Here is a 16,396-nt window from a genome sequence, read left to right as displayed (position 1 = left end):
TTTGAATTTACTGTTAGCCTATAGTTAATCTCCTTAGGTTGTACTTTTCCTTTTAGCACCTTTGTAGGGAGATATTGTTTACATTGAATTTACTGTAGAATATCTTATTTTCTCCATCTATGATGATTGAAAGTTTTGCAGGGTATAGTGATCTAGTATCTTAGAATTGCAACACAGACCACTGACAGGTGTTGAGAGATATCAGTGAGCAGTGTTTGTTGATTCCTGTTGTTTTGTTTTTGTGGTGTTTGTGGGTTTCCCTTCTTTTGGGATCTTTTCTTGTGTGTTCTTTTGGGTGTGTTTTACCTCTTTAGGTTGGAATTTTCCTTTTAGTGCCTTTTGTAGGGCTGAATTTGTAAATAGATATTACTTAAAGTTTGCTTTATCATTAAATGTCTTATTTTCTTCATCTATTGTGACTGAAAGTTGTGCTGGGCATAGTCGTCTGGGCTGGCATTTGTAGTCTTCTTTTTGACAGGTGGGTGTTTTATTCCTTAGTTTCTCTTGCCCTCTTTAGTTCTTAAGAAAGTGTGCTAGCTGTGTTTTGCCCAGTAGAAAATTCTTCTGGGATCCTGATAGGTGTGGACACTGGGGATTCTGTGTAAAATGTGTTCCTAGGTATTGGGAGCTAATACTTAGGAATGATGAGCAGGCAATGAGAGCAGGGCCTGAAGACAGAGAGGAAATTAGGGTGTTCCACCAGAATCTGCTAAATTTCCTAGGAATGGTGGCAGAGAATGAACAGAGGCTACAACAGATAGTTTGCTACAGAGCTGGGATTGAGACCAAAGGATTCGATATATAGGAGAGGATGGAGAGTAAAGGTCCATAGCTGGCTTTCTTGTTTCTCTGGCTGGCTTGGCTGTCAGGTTCCCAGAGAATGCCCGCTGGAGTTAACAGGATGAATGAGGAGGAAGGTTAGTGGAGATCTGCATAATCAGTTGGATATATAGAAGAGAGGAGGCTACAGGAACTAGTCTGCTACAAAGATGGGGGCAAGAAAGAGAAGGGAGAGGTGAAGACCTAGTTAGACTACTGGCTTCTCTGGTCAGAGCAGGTTTCCCAGGGAATGCTTACTGGAGCTGGAGGCTGGGATAAAACAAGTTGAGGTTTGAGGAGAAATTTAGAGGGGAAGATCTCCACTGGATATGGAGGAGGGAAAAAGAGAGCCTTTAACAGGTGGTCAGCTACAGAGCTGGGAATAAGACTAGAGAATTGGATTTGGAAGAGAAAAGGATTAGATATGCAGTTATCCTTCTTTCCTCTCTGGACAGAGTGGCCTGCAGGTTCCCAGAGGATGCTTCACAGAGTTGAGGGCCAGGGTTAAGTGGTAAGTAGGAAGAAGGAAGGTTGGAGGAGGAGGGCTAAGTGACCTCTATGGGAGCACATGGAGGGGGAAGGGGGTTTGTGCAGGGTCAGGAAAGAGAAGGTGGAGGCAGCAGTGGGTGGTCTGCAGCAAATCTGGAACAAGACTGGGGGATTGAGTTGGAGAAGAGGAGGGACAGGTGGAGATCTGCAGTTAGTATATTTACCTCCCTGGCTAGAATGGGCTCCCAAAGTTATTGTGTATTTTTTTTATAATATGTTTTGAAATTGGAAAGTACGAGTCTCCCAACTTTGTTCTTTTTAAAATTTGCTGTGGTTATTCTGAATATCTTACATTTTCCCAATCAGCTTGTGCATTTGTGATAGAAAGGCAACTGGGGTTTGGATGGGGATTTCAGTAGTTTAAATGAGAATAACCCCAAATAGGTCATATATTTAAATAGTTGGTCCCCAGTCAGTGGAACCCTTTGGGAAGAATTAGGAGTTATGGACTTGTTGGAGGAGGTATGCCATTGGGGTTGGAGGGTGGGTTTCAGAACACTTCTGGGATTCCCAGAGCTCTCTCTTTGACTTCTGGTTGTGGATCAAGATGTGAGCTCACTCTTAGCTGTTCCTGCACTCTGCCATCACAGGCTTAATTCTCTGAAACTGCACCTGAATTAAGTGTGTTCTTTTAAAAGTTACCTTGGTTTCGGTGTTTTTTTCATAGCAATAGGAAAGTAACTAAGACAGGGATTAAATTTATAGACCAATTTGTATAGTATTATTGTCTTAAGATAATGTATTCTTTTATAAATAGTTTTATTGATATTTCTGAGAATTTAATTGTTCTGATTAGTGTTTGTTTACTTGACACAGTCTAGATGTGTTTAGGAAGAAGGAATCTCAATTGAGGAGAATTGCCTCCATCAGACTGGCATGTGGGCATGATTGTAGGGACCTTACCTTGACAAATAACTGATGTAGGAGGACGCAGTCCACTCACTGTAGGGGGCTTCAACCTACAGATAAGCCTAGGCTGCAAAAGAAAGTAGCTGAGCAAGCCAAGGAAAACAAACCAGCAGGCAGCATTTTCCACAAACTCTGCTTCAGTTTCTGCTTCTAGGTTCATATCTTAGCTTCCTTCAGTGATGGTTTATATCCTGTAAGCCAAATAAACTCTTTCCTCCCCAAGTTATTTTTGGTCATTGATTTATCATAACAGCAGAGAATATATTAGAATATTCACACCTTGTATTTTGATTATATTCACCACCACCCCATCCTTCCAGATCTATTCTCTCCCTTTCCATACCCATCCAACTTTGTGTCCTCTGTCTTAGTCAGGGTTTCTGTTCCCGCACAAAACAAGACCAAGAAGCAACTTGGGGAGGAAAGGGTTTATCCAGCTTACACTTCCATATTACTGTTTTCCCAGTGTAGGGCAATGACAAGGCAATGGGGTGGAGAGTGGAATCAGAAGAGAGTGTACCTTTGTGAAGGCAACTGGAGGGGGAGGGGGGAAGGGAGCAGGGCAGAGTAAAGAGATAACATCTCAAATGTACATACAGAGTATCTAATGAAAAAAGAGAAAAAAATTAGCCATTAGGTATGATTTATACAGGTATATGCTTAATTTCTCCATGTTCTGTGATTCAAGTGTGTGATATCTTCAGCAATAAGGTTCTGGAGGACAAGTACAAACAATGACAACAACCTGTTGTGATGGTTTAAATATGCTTGGCCCAAGGAGTGGCACTATTAGGAGGTGTGGCCTATGTTCGAGTAGGTGTGGCCTTGTTTGAGGAAGTGTGTCGTTGTGGGTGTGTGCTTTAAGACCCTCATCCTAGCTCCCTGAAAGCCAGTCTTCTCCTGTCTGCCTTTGAATAAAGATGTAGAACTCTCAGCTCCTCCGGCCCCATGCTTGCCTGGATGCTGCCAAGCTCTCTTCTTGATGATAATGGACTGAACCTCTAAACCTGTAAGCCAGACACATGTAAATGTTATCCTAATAAGAGTTGACTAGGTCATGGTGTCAGTTCACAGCAGTAAAACCCTAACTAAGACACCTGTAATATTTGGGGAGGGGGGTCCATGCCACTTTACTCCAACAGAGGTAACTTGTTGACCTGCGGTGTTCAGTAGGGGCATTTAGTAGTCACCCTGATATAGAGTAACTACTTATAAACTCTTTAAATACATCTTGTGTGTATGCATTTTAGAAAGCCCCCACAGTGGTAGGTTTTTAGGTGACCTTTTCTAAAGGTCTGTAGTACTGATTATCCTTTCCTGATATCTCTCCTCTACTCTGTCCTTGCTCTTCCATGATTTACCCTTCCAGTATGCTAACACCGTTCCAGTTGTTTAGATCTCTATTTCTTCTAAAACTGTATTGGACTTACTGTCTAGTCCCACCACATTTCTTAAATTTGCTATTAAGTGCTTTATTTTTCGTGATACTAAGGTTTATGGAATATTTTTCTTATAATTCTTACTTTGGTAATGTTTTGGTTATTTTATATACCTAACATTGCAGATGAAATATGGAATACTTTGTTTCTTCTTCCTTTCCTTCAAGTTTAGTTGATGTTTTGATTGCACTCAGGTAATTTGAAGAAATTCAATCTTCCGATTATCACGGTTTGGTTTATAGAATCCATCTGTATGGAAGTCAAATGATGTTATTGTTTTTGTTTTCATCCTTAGGAGTATATCCCTACAGTCTCCATCCTGTGCAATCCAGGAATGCGAGCTCGTCACTGGAAACAGATGTCAGAAATAGTGGGCTATGACTTGACTCCAGATTCTGGAACTACACTGAGAAAAGTTTTAAAATTAAACCTTGCACCATACTTAGAAAGTTTTGAAACTATAAGTGCTGGTGCAAGTAAGGTAAACAAATGGAGAAAATGGAACACTTGATGGGTTTGTTCTCTGACAGTCATAGTGTTGTTTTGGTGTGATGTGTATAGCACAGGATAGCAATGGGACGAGAGGGAGTGGGAGATGATGGAAGACCACCCTTTTATGACATAAACATGTGCTCACCTCTCTGAAATGCAGACTAGAACTGCTCCTTTGACATCTTCCTAATTCTGCCACATTCTGATACAGTTGGTGTATACAGTTGGTCGTTGATATTAGTATTGGTGTACAGTTATTCCATTAAGAATCCTGGGTGAATGGATGTATACGTGGCATACTGTATGTGTGTGTATGTGAGAGAGAGACAGAGAGTATGTGTGTGTTTGTGTGTGTGTGTGTGTGTTCCAACACAGTCAGTATGGCCTTAGAGAGGGTTCTTGAAATAAGCAGAAAACTTCAAGCTACAGGCTATCTGCAAAAGGCCACTTTATAGATAATCTAATGAGTATTTTTTTCTGTTGTCTTTTTTAGCAGTTTTCATAGCAACCAAACTTTTTAAAAACTTCTCTTTACTTAGGATGTTTTCTATTTTTAATTAAAAATAGAAAATTTTCATACAATATATTATTAATAGTTTCTCCTCCCAAACACTCCCTACCTCCCCTCCAACCCCAATCCACATCTTTTCTTTCTCTCATTAGAAATCAAACAAGCATCTAAAAATGATAAAATAAAGTGAAATCAAACAAACCAGAATAGGAAAAAGCAAACAGAAGGACCAAAGATAAGCACTAGAAACACACATGAACACAACAACTCCCTTGTTCTCATACATGGGAATCCCATAGAAAAGAAAAACTAGAAGCCATAACATACAATATGCAAAATACCTCTAAGGTTTGCTGGATATCTGCTGCTGGGCATGGGGCCTGCCCTTAAGAGTGGTTTGTTTACCCAGTGAGAGTCCATTGGAGAAAGCTAGCTTTTCCTTTGTGAGCTACCCTGGTGATAGCTTTTGAGTTCCCCTTCCAGCACAGGAACTGCAACTGGTGAAGTCGAATGCATGGCATCTGCACACTGACACAGTCTCTGTGAGTCCACATGTTTATCGGTCTTGTGTGTTTGGAAGGTCTTGATTTCTTTGTCCTTCAACCCCCCTGGCTCTTATGTCTTTCCATTTCCTCTTTCACAAGGTCCCCCGTGTCCGGAGAGGAAAGAACTGATAGATACATCTCACTTAGGACTAAGTGTTCCATGGTCACTCTCTTCATACAGTGCAGTTGTAGGTCTTGGAGTTTGTTGTAATCTATTGCAGGACGGTCACAGAATGTCATTTTATTGTACATTTCTTTAGCAGAAGTGCTTGGTTTATCCTAGGCCTATGGCCTCACAAAAGAGCTTTTAAATCAAGGACCCCTCCCTGATAGATAGATAGATAGATAGATAGACAGACAGACAGACAGACAGACAGACAGACAGACAGACAGACATCAGACAGACAGACATAGACAGTTATGGATATTATGGTATATACACAATACTTACTGAGTTACCCAGAGGAATTGAATAACCTAAGTTACTTTTTACATTATCCCACTTCCCCACCCACACTCACTTCCATTTTGATCATCCTATTCATTTTGCATTTCTCTCTTTCAGGAATTTTCCTTAGAGAGGGCCATGAATGCGATGATAGCAACTTGGGACGATATTTCTTTTCATATAAGTCTGTATCGTGATACTGGAGTCTGTATCCTTTCTTCAGTGGATGAGATCCAGGCAATTCTTGATGACCAGATTATAAAAACCCAGACAATGAGAGGTTCTCCTTTTATCAAACCATTTGAAAATGAGATCAAGGTATGTTAAATCTGATAGCTCTTAACCATTTATAAAATCTTAATTCATATGTTTTTACTCTTGATCATTTATAAAATTTTAATTCATATATTACTCGTGTAAATATTTTGGATGGCTTTTAAAGTGTCTATCAAGTGATATAAGTGAACGTTGGTGTTTTATGTGGTGAGATGCAGAAATACACATTTAGAGATTAATATGCACTAGGAGGCTGAAGAGGGAGTGTGGTCGTAAGAGCACTTGCTTGGTTCCCAGCATCCACAAGAGGGTTAATAACCATCTGTAACTGCAGTTTCAGAAGATCTGATGCCCTCTCCTGGCCCCAGTGGGTACTGTATGCAGATAGTAAATAATAAAAGGCAAAACACCCACATGTATGAAACTTTAAAAATAAAAATATGACATGTAATAGGTTTGAGAGATTAACTAATATTTCTCAGAAGAAGGTCACATTTTATAAGGTTTTTATTCAAAGATTATAAATGTAACTTTTATTCTCCTGATGTAACTATTGTCTCTGAGGCTTACTGCCTCAGTCAGCTAACCTAGGCCTAGTCCTGGAGGCTTCTAGCCTTCATATAATCTTATCTAGGCCTGGACTATTTTCAGCCTCTGAATCTTGCTGCTGAATAAGCGCACCCTTTCTAGCTCTTTCTGATCTCTGCTGGCTGGTTCAACTCAGCTGTTCTGGCTCAAATTCTTTTCAAGCTAACTGATTCAATCTGGCTTTGCTCTCAGCCTCTGACTGAATTGCTCTCCTTGGCCTCAAACTAAATCTAGTAATCTGTTCTAATTTTCTGGCTCCTTCTCATTCTGCGGCTCCTTCTGTGTTTACCTGTGTCCGGCTTCTCTCTTCAACCAGTCTCTGTAAACCTCTCCAGATAAAACTACCCCTCTCATACTCTCTCTGCCTCTCTCTGTCTCTCTCTCATCATTTTTTATTGGATATTCTCTGTATTTACATTTCAAATGCCCCTTTACCCCCTCTCCTATTCCCTCCCACCTCCCCTTTCTTCAGTAAAGATGCTCCCACTCCAAACAACCCTCTCACCTCAGCGCCTTGGCATTCCCCTACACTAGGAAAATGGTCCTTCCTTGGACCAAAAGCCTCTCCTCCCACTGATGCCAGACAATGCCATCCTCTGCTGCATGTGCAACTGGAGCCATGGGTCTCTCCATGTGTGCTCATTGGTTGGTGTTTTAGACCCTGGGAGCTCTGGGGGATTTGGCTGGTTGATATTGTTGTTCTTCCTTTCAGTTACTTCAGTCCTTTCTTTAGCTCCTCCATTGGGGTCCCAGTGCTCAGTCCAATGGTTAGCTGCAAGCATCCTCATCTGTATCAGTATGGCTCTGGCAGAGCTTCTGAAGAGGCATCCATATCAGGCCCCTGCCAGTAAGCATTTCTTGGCATCAGCAATAGTGACTGGGTTTGGTGGCTGCATATGGGATGGATCCGCAGGTGAGGCAGTCTCTGGATGATCTTTTCTTTAGTCCCTGCTCTTCTGTTTGTCCCTGCATTTCCTCCCGTGAGTGCTTTGTTCTCCCTTCTATAAAGAACTGAAGCATTCACGTTCTTTTTGAGCTTCATAAGGTCTGTGAATTGTTTCTTGGGTATTCAAAGCTTTTTGCGCTAGTATCTGCTTACCTGTGAGTACATACCATGTATGTTCTTTTGTGACTGGGTTACCTCACTCAGGATGATAGTTTCTAGTTCCATTCATTTGCCTAAGAATTACATGAAGTCATTCTTTTTTAATAGCTGAGTAGTATTCCACTGTGTAAATACACCACATTTTCTGTATCCATTCCTCTGCTGAAGGACATCTGGGTTCTTTTCACCTTCTGGCTATTATAAATAAGATTGCTATGAATATAATGGAGCATGTGTCCTTGTTATATGTTGGAGCATCTTTTGGATGCATGCCCAGGAGTGGTATATCTGTGTCCTCAGGTAGTACTATGTCCAATTTTCTGAGGAACCACCAGACTGATTTTCAGAGTGGTTGTAACATCCTGCAGCCCCACCAACAGTGGAGGAATGTTTCTTTTTCTCCACATACTTGCAAGCATCTGCTGTCCCCTTAGTGTGTACAAAGCCAAAAAGTTCAACCAGATGATAAAAGATTAGGAAAAAGTTATAAACTGTATAAAGTAAGGAAAGTGCTGAGGATAACTCCTAAAACACTGAACAAAGAAAGTAAGGAAATTTGGTGCAGTGTGTGTTCACACATATGTGTATGTATGTGTGTATGTTCATGTGAGTGTACAAGTGTGTATGTGTGTGTGTGTGCACATGTGTGTGATGACATTTATACTGAAGAGATAAATGTCTCTGGTGTAGTCATCTACTCTAGTGGTAGCCAGGTAGGGCAGATTCTTGTACATGCACAATTAGAACTTAGTTCTTAGCTGCTCTTAGCAAAGCGTGTAATCCCAGTACTCAGGAATCTGAGACCGGGAAATCAACATACATTCCAGTCTAACCTAGGCTACCTAGAAAGTTAGAGGCTAGCCTGGAATACATGACAAGGGCTTATCTCAAAAAGATAAATGAATGAATGAATGAATGAATGAATGAATAAATAAATAAATAAATAAATAAATAAATATGCTTTGAAACACATTGAATGTTTAAAGGTGGCAGAGAGAAAGTCCTTTATATATCATTAAAAATTATTCCACATGACCTGGAAGGGAGCTGGGAAACCTTGGCTGGCTTAACCTAGTTCCTCAGTTTTATTGGAAACAAAGAACCAACCTGACAGGTTGTCAGAACCAACAGTCAAAAGCTCTGTCCTCCAACACAAGAACTGAGCTTTCCCTGTAAGTTTCCATTGAGTAACTAATAATACCATCAGAATTCTAACTGGGGGCTAAATAGAGGAAAAGAGAAATCATTGACCCGTTGATCCCAGTTTTGATTGGTGTTTTCTAGATTGGTCACTAATTTAGTGGCTTCATATTTACTAACTGATTTAATCCCTACAGCAGAGCTTTATGGTAGGCGTTATTATTATCTGTCTGAGTAGAAAATCAAGTATTAAAACAATAGTAAATTCTAAATATGTCTCCCCTATAATTTATAGTTTCTCTTTTTAAAACCTGGACCTTAGTATAGTCTGCTTTTTCTTAAGGCCTGGGAAGACCGTCTGATTCGAATCCAGGAGACCATCGACGAGTGGCTGAGAGTGCAAGCCCAGTGGCTGTACTTGGAGCCCATCTTCTGTTCTGAGGACATCATGCAGCAGATGCCGGAGGAGGGGCGGCAGTTCCAGACGGTAGACAGACACTGGAAGGACATCATGAAGTTCTGTGCTAAAGATCCAAAGGTGAAGAGTTTGCTTTCCTTTTTATAACAGCTGAGCCTTATTTGGGTTTTTTTTTTTTAAGCATTTGACCTTTTTCTGATTATGAAAATACAACTCACTCATTGTATACAAATTGGAAAGTTCATAAAAATGTAAGCTCATAAAAATATAAGTTCAAAGGTGTCAAAATGTATACTTTTCAAGGAAATTTATATTCCTTTTTGACATTAGGAGCTTGTACATGATTTCTTGTAGAAATCGGCAATCTTCTTCTGTGAATAGCCAATTAATTTATTTTCTTTAGGTTTTGTGAGGCATGTAGTCTAGTTTTTAATCTTTTCTTCTCCCACCCTAAAGTGAAAAGCAGCCAGAACTAATATATAGCAAATGAGTATGTTTCCACCATAATGAAATTTTGCTTATAGACACTGACAACATTGTTACTCAGGTTAGGAAATAGCATTGTTAACTTCATTTTCATAATTTTATTTTATTTTTTGAGACAGGGCCTCTAGCCCAATTTACTTCAAACCAATTTACTTCAAATTCTCTATGTGGCTGGGAATGACCTTGAACTTCTCATCCTCCTGCATTCTGCCTGTGAAAGCCTGGGGTTGCAGCTGTGGGCCAGCACACTCAGTTTACACTTGGTGCTCTTGGCAATAGAACCCCAGGCCTCATACATGCTAAGCAAGCATGCTGCCAACTGAGCTACTTCCCTAGTCCTCTTTCAATTTTTTTTAGCCTTCTGATTATACAAAAGCTAGCAGCCGGCTAGATTTGACTGGTGAGATGCAGATTGCCAAAACCTGCTGTAGATTAAAATTCACAGTTCTAAAACCTAAAACAATAAATAAGTAATAATAAAAATATGCATGATGATCATAACATCATTTGTAACTAATGTTATTGGATTATAATATGTATGAAGCAGTGAGTTTTGTTATTTTTATAAAATTTTTTGTTATTTATTATAAAATGTATAAGTTTAAAGTTTCAAAGCTAGATGTGGTTTCTACAATCCCAGCATTTGGGGTACTAGAGCAAAAGGAGAATTACAAGTCCATGGCCAGCCTGGGCTACATAGTGAGACCTGTTTCAAAAGTAAGGGGAGGGAATATTTCACTACTAATTTCATAAATTTTCAAAACAGTTAACATTTTACATATGTATGTTAGTGCTTATGTCATGTCAAGCACATAAGTGTGTCTCATATGAATTTGTGTCTTTCAGGTTCTTGTTGCTACTTCTTTAACGGGCTTGTTGGAAAAACTACAGAATTGCAATGACCTTCTGGAGAAAATCATGAAAGGCCTGAATGCATACCTTGAAAAGAAGCGACTTTTCTTCCCTCGGTATGGTAGACGATCAACTGTGCTAGCATTGAACACATCTTCTGCTGTGTGATGAGTTGCCACTAAGGGTTTTTTATTCCTATATTTCTTTTCTAGCTTTTTCTTTTTATCTAATGATGAAATGTTAGAAATTTTGTCAGAGACCAAAGATCCCCTCAGAGTTCAGCCACACTTAAAAAAATGCTTTGAGGGCATCGCTAAGTTGGAGTTCCTGCCTAACCTGGATATCAAAGCCATGTATAGCTCGGAGGGTGAGCGCGTGGAGCTGATTGCACTGATTTCCACGTCCGCAGCGAGGGGCGCTGTAGAGAAATGGCTCATCCAAGTAGAAGATCTAATGCTCAGGAGTATTCATGATGTAATTGCTGCCTCCAGAATGGTATGCTTCCTAGGATTAAATATAATCTATATTCTACAAATTCTGTTGTTTGTTTGTTTGTTCATTTGGTGAGCACTATTTTTTCTCTGTATTTCTTTTTTCTTTAATTATTCTATAAACATCAAAATTGAAATGTACCAGACACAGTAGCTCACAGCTACAATGTCAGCACTGTCCAGAGTCTGAGGTCAACCTGGGTTACACAGTTCCAGTTCAGCTTGGGTTACAAAGTAAACCTATCTCAACACAACAAAACAAACAAAACCATAGAAATGGCTAACCAAGTAAAGGTTCCCATTGCTGAGCCTGACAGTCTGAGGTGCACCCCTAAAATCCATATGATGAAGAGGGGAGCTGATCTCCATGTGTTGTCTATTGATCTTCACACCTGCATTTTGGCATATATCCCCACCCCCACAATCAATAAGCAAATCAAACCTTTTTAAAAACCCAACAAATAGAACCCTGCAGTGTCACTTACATACTTCTAGAAGGCAAACGGCCATGTGCGTTAATATTTGCTGATCAGACCGTCTCAAACATGGTGCTAAATAAATTATCTAGCTCGTTTGTTGCTTTTGAAACTTAATTACTTTAAAACTCTAAACAAGATGAACATACAAGATCACCTTATAAATTGAAAGAAATATAACACCTGGGTACTTTTATGTACCTCACTTAAGGCTAATCAAAATATTTTAATCTTAAAATGGATGTTCACCTTGTTCTCCTTTAACACCACAAAGAACAGTTATGCAGTGGGAGGAGTTTTAACACCACAGCAGTTGTGCAGTGGGAGGGGTTTTTAAAGTTCTTTCTGCCCATCTCCAGGAAGTCACTGTATGAGTCAGATAGCCTTCTCTTAAAGGGCCCTATGAAGCTTCTCTTTCAAAATTATCATCAGATTAATTATGTGTAGCATTTATGTGTCTCTCTATGAGAGTATGTGCATATCAGTACAAGTGCCCATGGAGGCCAGAGACATCACATCCCTCTGGACCTGGAGTTACTGCCAGTTGTGAGCTGTCAGACATGGGTGCTGGGAACTGGACTCTGGTCCTTTGGAAGAGTAGTAGACACTCTTCACCACTGAGGAACCTCGCTAGCTCAGAGCTCATTTTCTTGAAATAGGTTTTCTACAGCATCGTTGTTTTTGCAACTGAATCTTATTTCTTTTATCCTTTCTCTATGATCCCAAACAAACTAAAAACACATAAGAAAACATCAACATTCTCCATGAGGTAATACCTTCATTGGCATAGAAAATGTACCTGTCACACATCTGTCAATCACTACTTTTCCTTAGTGCTTATGTTACTTTGTCATTTGAACGTAGCTATAAGCATTTCAATAAGAAATATTTTTATAAATAATATATCTATATTATTATATTTAATGTGTTATCATAAAAGAATAATTTTCATTAGCATCCACTTGAAAATACATCCTATTACTTTTTTAAATTTATAAATTGTATTTGGCGTTACCACCTGTTATCAAGGCAAAGCTACTTTAAAACTATTAAATCTTCCTTCCAGAACACATTTAAAGGTTTGAAACATGAAAGTATTAGGAGTAGAAAGAAGCATATTTCAAATTCAAATGTACAGATTGTTAAGGTTACACAATTTAATATGTGTAATTGCTTATCCTGGTCACAAACATTTTTGGAAAAGAGGTGGCTAAGTGGCACAGACATCCTAACTACTAGCTCTTTAATAGATTGTATGGTCTCTGTCCTGGTTGCTATGTTGCTATGATAGAATAACCCCATCTAAGCAGCTTAAGGAAGGACATTTATTTTAGTTCACAATTCAAGATACAGGCCATTGCGGCCAGGGAGTGAAGACAGCAGAAGCCAAAAGCAGTCGGCCACACTGCAGCCACATCCAGAAAGAGGAGAGCCATGAGTGCTTGCTAGTGATTAGCTTTCTTCCTTTATACACACCAGAGCCATCTGCCCAGAAAATAGTTCACCCCCACACACACAATTAAGATGTGTCTTCTTGAATCAACCTAATCAAGTTACACCCCATCGTCATGCCAGAGTTCTGTCTCCCCAGTGACTTTAGAGTCTGCCAAGTTGACATTAACCAGCAAGTTTCCTTTTCAATTAAAACTTGACATCAATGTATATTATATTTGATTTGTTTTAAAGCCTTTGTACATTCACAAACAGTGCTTACGCATAAACCTATCTCATAATTTTCACCCTCCTTATGTATACCTTTTCAAATGGTTTAATACATTTTTTATATTTTTCTTATAATAGAAATAATTTGTGTTGTTCATCAAAAACTTGACAACTAACCCAGCCGAAGAATTTAAAAATTGTTAGATGTTTACAGCTCTCTTTTCTCTTGTAACCTTTTAAACAAAAATTTATTTTAATTATTCAGGCTTATCCAGAATCTGCAAGAAAAGACTGGGTGAGAGAGTGGCCTGGCCAGGTTGTTCTTTGTGTGTCTCAAATGTTCTGGACCTCAGAGACACAGGAAGTCATAAGTGGTGGGACAGAGGTAAAGCATCATTTGACTTTAAACAACAGCATTATTTTTTCTTCGTTTTCTTGTTTGTACCTTGCAATTTCTATATGTAGTGTTAAAGTTTTGAAAGCTTGTTATTTTTACTAGGCTGACACAAATCTACTCTGTAACTCACTTATATTTTGAAATAGATTCTGAAGTCAAATTTATTTCACAAATAAGTAAGTATATATGTGAGATATGTGTTGTAGGCATAACTGTACGTGTGTGTGTGTGTGTGTGTGCGTGTGTGTACATGATGTCAATTAAACTGCTGCTATTTTGTAGGGATTAAAGAAGTACTACAAGGAACTCCAGTATCAACTAAATGACATTGTGGAGCTGGTGAGAGGGAAGTTGTCTAAGCAGACCAGGATCACACTGGGGGCCTTGGTTACGATTGATGTCCACGCTAGAGACGTTGTCATGGACATGATTGATATGGGTAGGTGACCATTTCTTTAATATAAAATGTAAAGTATTGATAGTTTCTACAAAACCAAGATATGGGTTTTTTCTTAATAAGATTTCTTTTTAATGCTCTTTCCTTCTTTCTTTTTGTTTTTCTTTTCTTTTCTTTTTTAAGGACTAAAGCTTTATTACAAAAGGAGTTAACTGCTAGAGAGGCCCTCTCCAGTCTTTCTCTGTCCTCTTCCTTCCCAATATAGACCTCCAGGGGAAGCCAAGGGTCCATTATAGAAGAGGGCCCTGGGAGAATGAAATTTGGTAATATTTTTTCCAAAGTCCTCCAAATCCTTCTAGGTGCTGTTGAGAATCTTCTGGGGGAACAGGTAGGACTTTAAGCTCTTCTCCTCAAGATCCTCCACATCTACGCCCTGAAGCATTTTTCTTCTTCTGTCGTTTGGGTTGTGGCTAACTAGTCCTGGTTCCACTTCCACAGCTGCTTTTTCATTCTGGGCAAATCAAATCCGCTGCAAGACTTTCCTGCACTTCTTCCTAGAGAGTGTGATGTTGGCACGTGCACTAGACTCCCGCTTCTTGAGGTGCCTTGTAGTCAGCCCTTCATCTGTCACAGCCCTGACCACCAGGCGCTTCTGTCGCCGATCCCTGCTGCGCCTGAACAACTTCTTTTTCAGCTCGTCCGTCCCTTCGTCTGTCTGTCCAGGATGATTGATCTTTCCTCCCAGAGGTGCCATTGCTACACTCCCGGAGCTGCCTCTTTTTGTTTTTCAAGACAGGGTTTCTCTGTGTGACCCTGGCTGTTCTGGAAGTAGCTATATAGACGAGGCTGGCCTCAGACTCACAGGATCTGCCTGCTTTTGATGCCTCTGATTGCTGGGATTAAAGGCCATCACCACCATCACCTGGTGCATGACCTTTTCTTTAATGTGAAAACATGAATTATTTTGATATTTGCTGTTACAATAAAAGATTACTTTTCAAATTATTTTCACTTGATTTTATTTCATTCTTTCTAGGTGTCTCACATGATACAGATTTCCAGTGGCTCGCTCAACTTCGTTATTACTGGGAATATGAGAATGCTCGAGTCCGTATCATTAATTGCAATGTCAAATACGCTTATGAGTATCTGGGTAACTCACCTCGACTTGTCATAACTCCTTTAACTGACAGATGTTACAGAACACTGGTATGCACTTAAGTTGCTTTGTTCACACATTGAATATTACTTTTTGGTACAGAATTTATTTTCTTCTTCAAATTTAATATAGGATATCCTCATTTGTTTAAAACATTTTTACAATTATTTATGTGTGTGAGAGAGAGAGAGAATGGGGTGCTGCCTGTGCCCCGGTCATAGAACAACTTTCAGGAGTCTGTTCTCTCTTACCTTATGGGACCTGGGGAGTAAACTCATGTTCTTAGGTCTGGTGTCAAATACCTTTACCTGCTTTGCCATCTCTCTCAACCCTCTTTTATTAACTTATCTCTAATAACCAAATTCACTTACCCTTCCCTAACCACAGCTTTTATTTAAATGATATATATAATGTGTGCATGAGAATGCTGGTGTGCACCTCGGGGTGTGCATACGCATGCCACAAAGGATGGCTTCCAAGAGTGAGTCTGTTCTTGCCTTCTCCCGTTGGTTCAGGGTCTGAACTTGGGTTCCCAGACATGTATGGCAAACACTTTTACTGCTTGTCTTGTCTCTTCATGTGGAATTGTGATGCTGAGTATTTATTTCTCCCTTTTATATAAAATCAATGTTTGAATCCTAGTGCATACTAGTCATGAGAAAAGTGCTGAAGGAAAAAGACAAAGCCAGGACTTAAGAAAATAGCATCAGTCTTTACAGTGGGGTGCTAGAGAGATGGCAGGAGACCAGAGAGCACAGCCGCATTCCTGAACTCCAAACTGCTGCTGCTGAGTGTGAACAAGGGGACTAAAAGTAGATGTGCTGCGCAAGGCTGTGCCTGGCTGGGAAGATGGAAGTGCACCCACTAACAGCCCACAATAAGGATAGGGTTAGGACCTCTAATTAAAGCTAAATTTCAAGTGATTGAAAAGATACTCATGTGTCCCATGTCACTTAAGCATAGAGACATATTCTCATGCAAAGCGTGCCTCATGCAAATGGCAAAAATATGCATTTGCAAAACTAAATGTTCCACAAAACTAGATGGTTATGGCCAACAGGAAGAGGCTGTCTGGCATATGTTATCGGTGCATATACTGTTTGTTAACTGAAGCATCACTACGTGGATTGTGATGCAGTGTGTGTGTGTGTGTGTGTGTGTGTAAATAATGTAAGGAAAGCAAGGAAACTGTTAACAAATCACCCATGTTCATATGAAATTTAAGTTCTTTGGGGAT

The 16,396-nt window shown here is 39.7% G+C and overlaps 1 protein-coding gene across 1 annotated transcript in view; it reads left to right on the top strand.

Annotated features, from left to right (window-relative positions):
* DNAH12 (dynein axonemal heavy chain 12) overlaps positions 1-16,396 on the top strand; it is a gene marked incomplete at both ends in the record, with an annotated part of 152,272 nt that overhangs the window by 38,592 nt on the left and 97,284 nt on the right. The window contains 8 exons of the mRNA XM_080926847.1: positions 4,012-4,197; positions 5,830-6,030; positions 9,165-9,359; positions 10,572-10,693; positions 10,790-11,072; positions 13,472-13,591; positions 13,886-14,042; positions 15,037-15,209. Coding sequence (XP_080782973.1) covers positions 4,012-4,197; positions 5,830-6,030; positions 9,165-9,359; positions 10,572-10,693; positions 10,790-11,072; positions 13,472-13,591; positions 13,886-14,042; positions 15,037-15,209 — 1,437 coding nt within the window. The remainder of the gene's footprint in view (positions 1-4,011; positions 4,198-5,829; positions 6,031-9,164; positions 9,360-10,571; positions 10,694-10,789; positions 11,073-13,471; positions 13,592-13,885; positions 14,043-15,036; positions 15,210-16,396) is intronic.

Source organism: Micromys minutus (assembly GCF_963924665.1).
Source record: "Micromys minutus genome assembly, chromosome: 12".
In the NCBI taxonomy this organism is placed as follows: Eukaryota; Metazoa; Chordata; class Mammalia; order Rodentia; family Muridae; genus Micromys; species Micromys minutus.
Note: the sequence above shows the minus strand (reverse complement) of the source record. Positions and strands in the feature narration are given on the sequence as shown.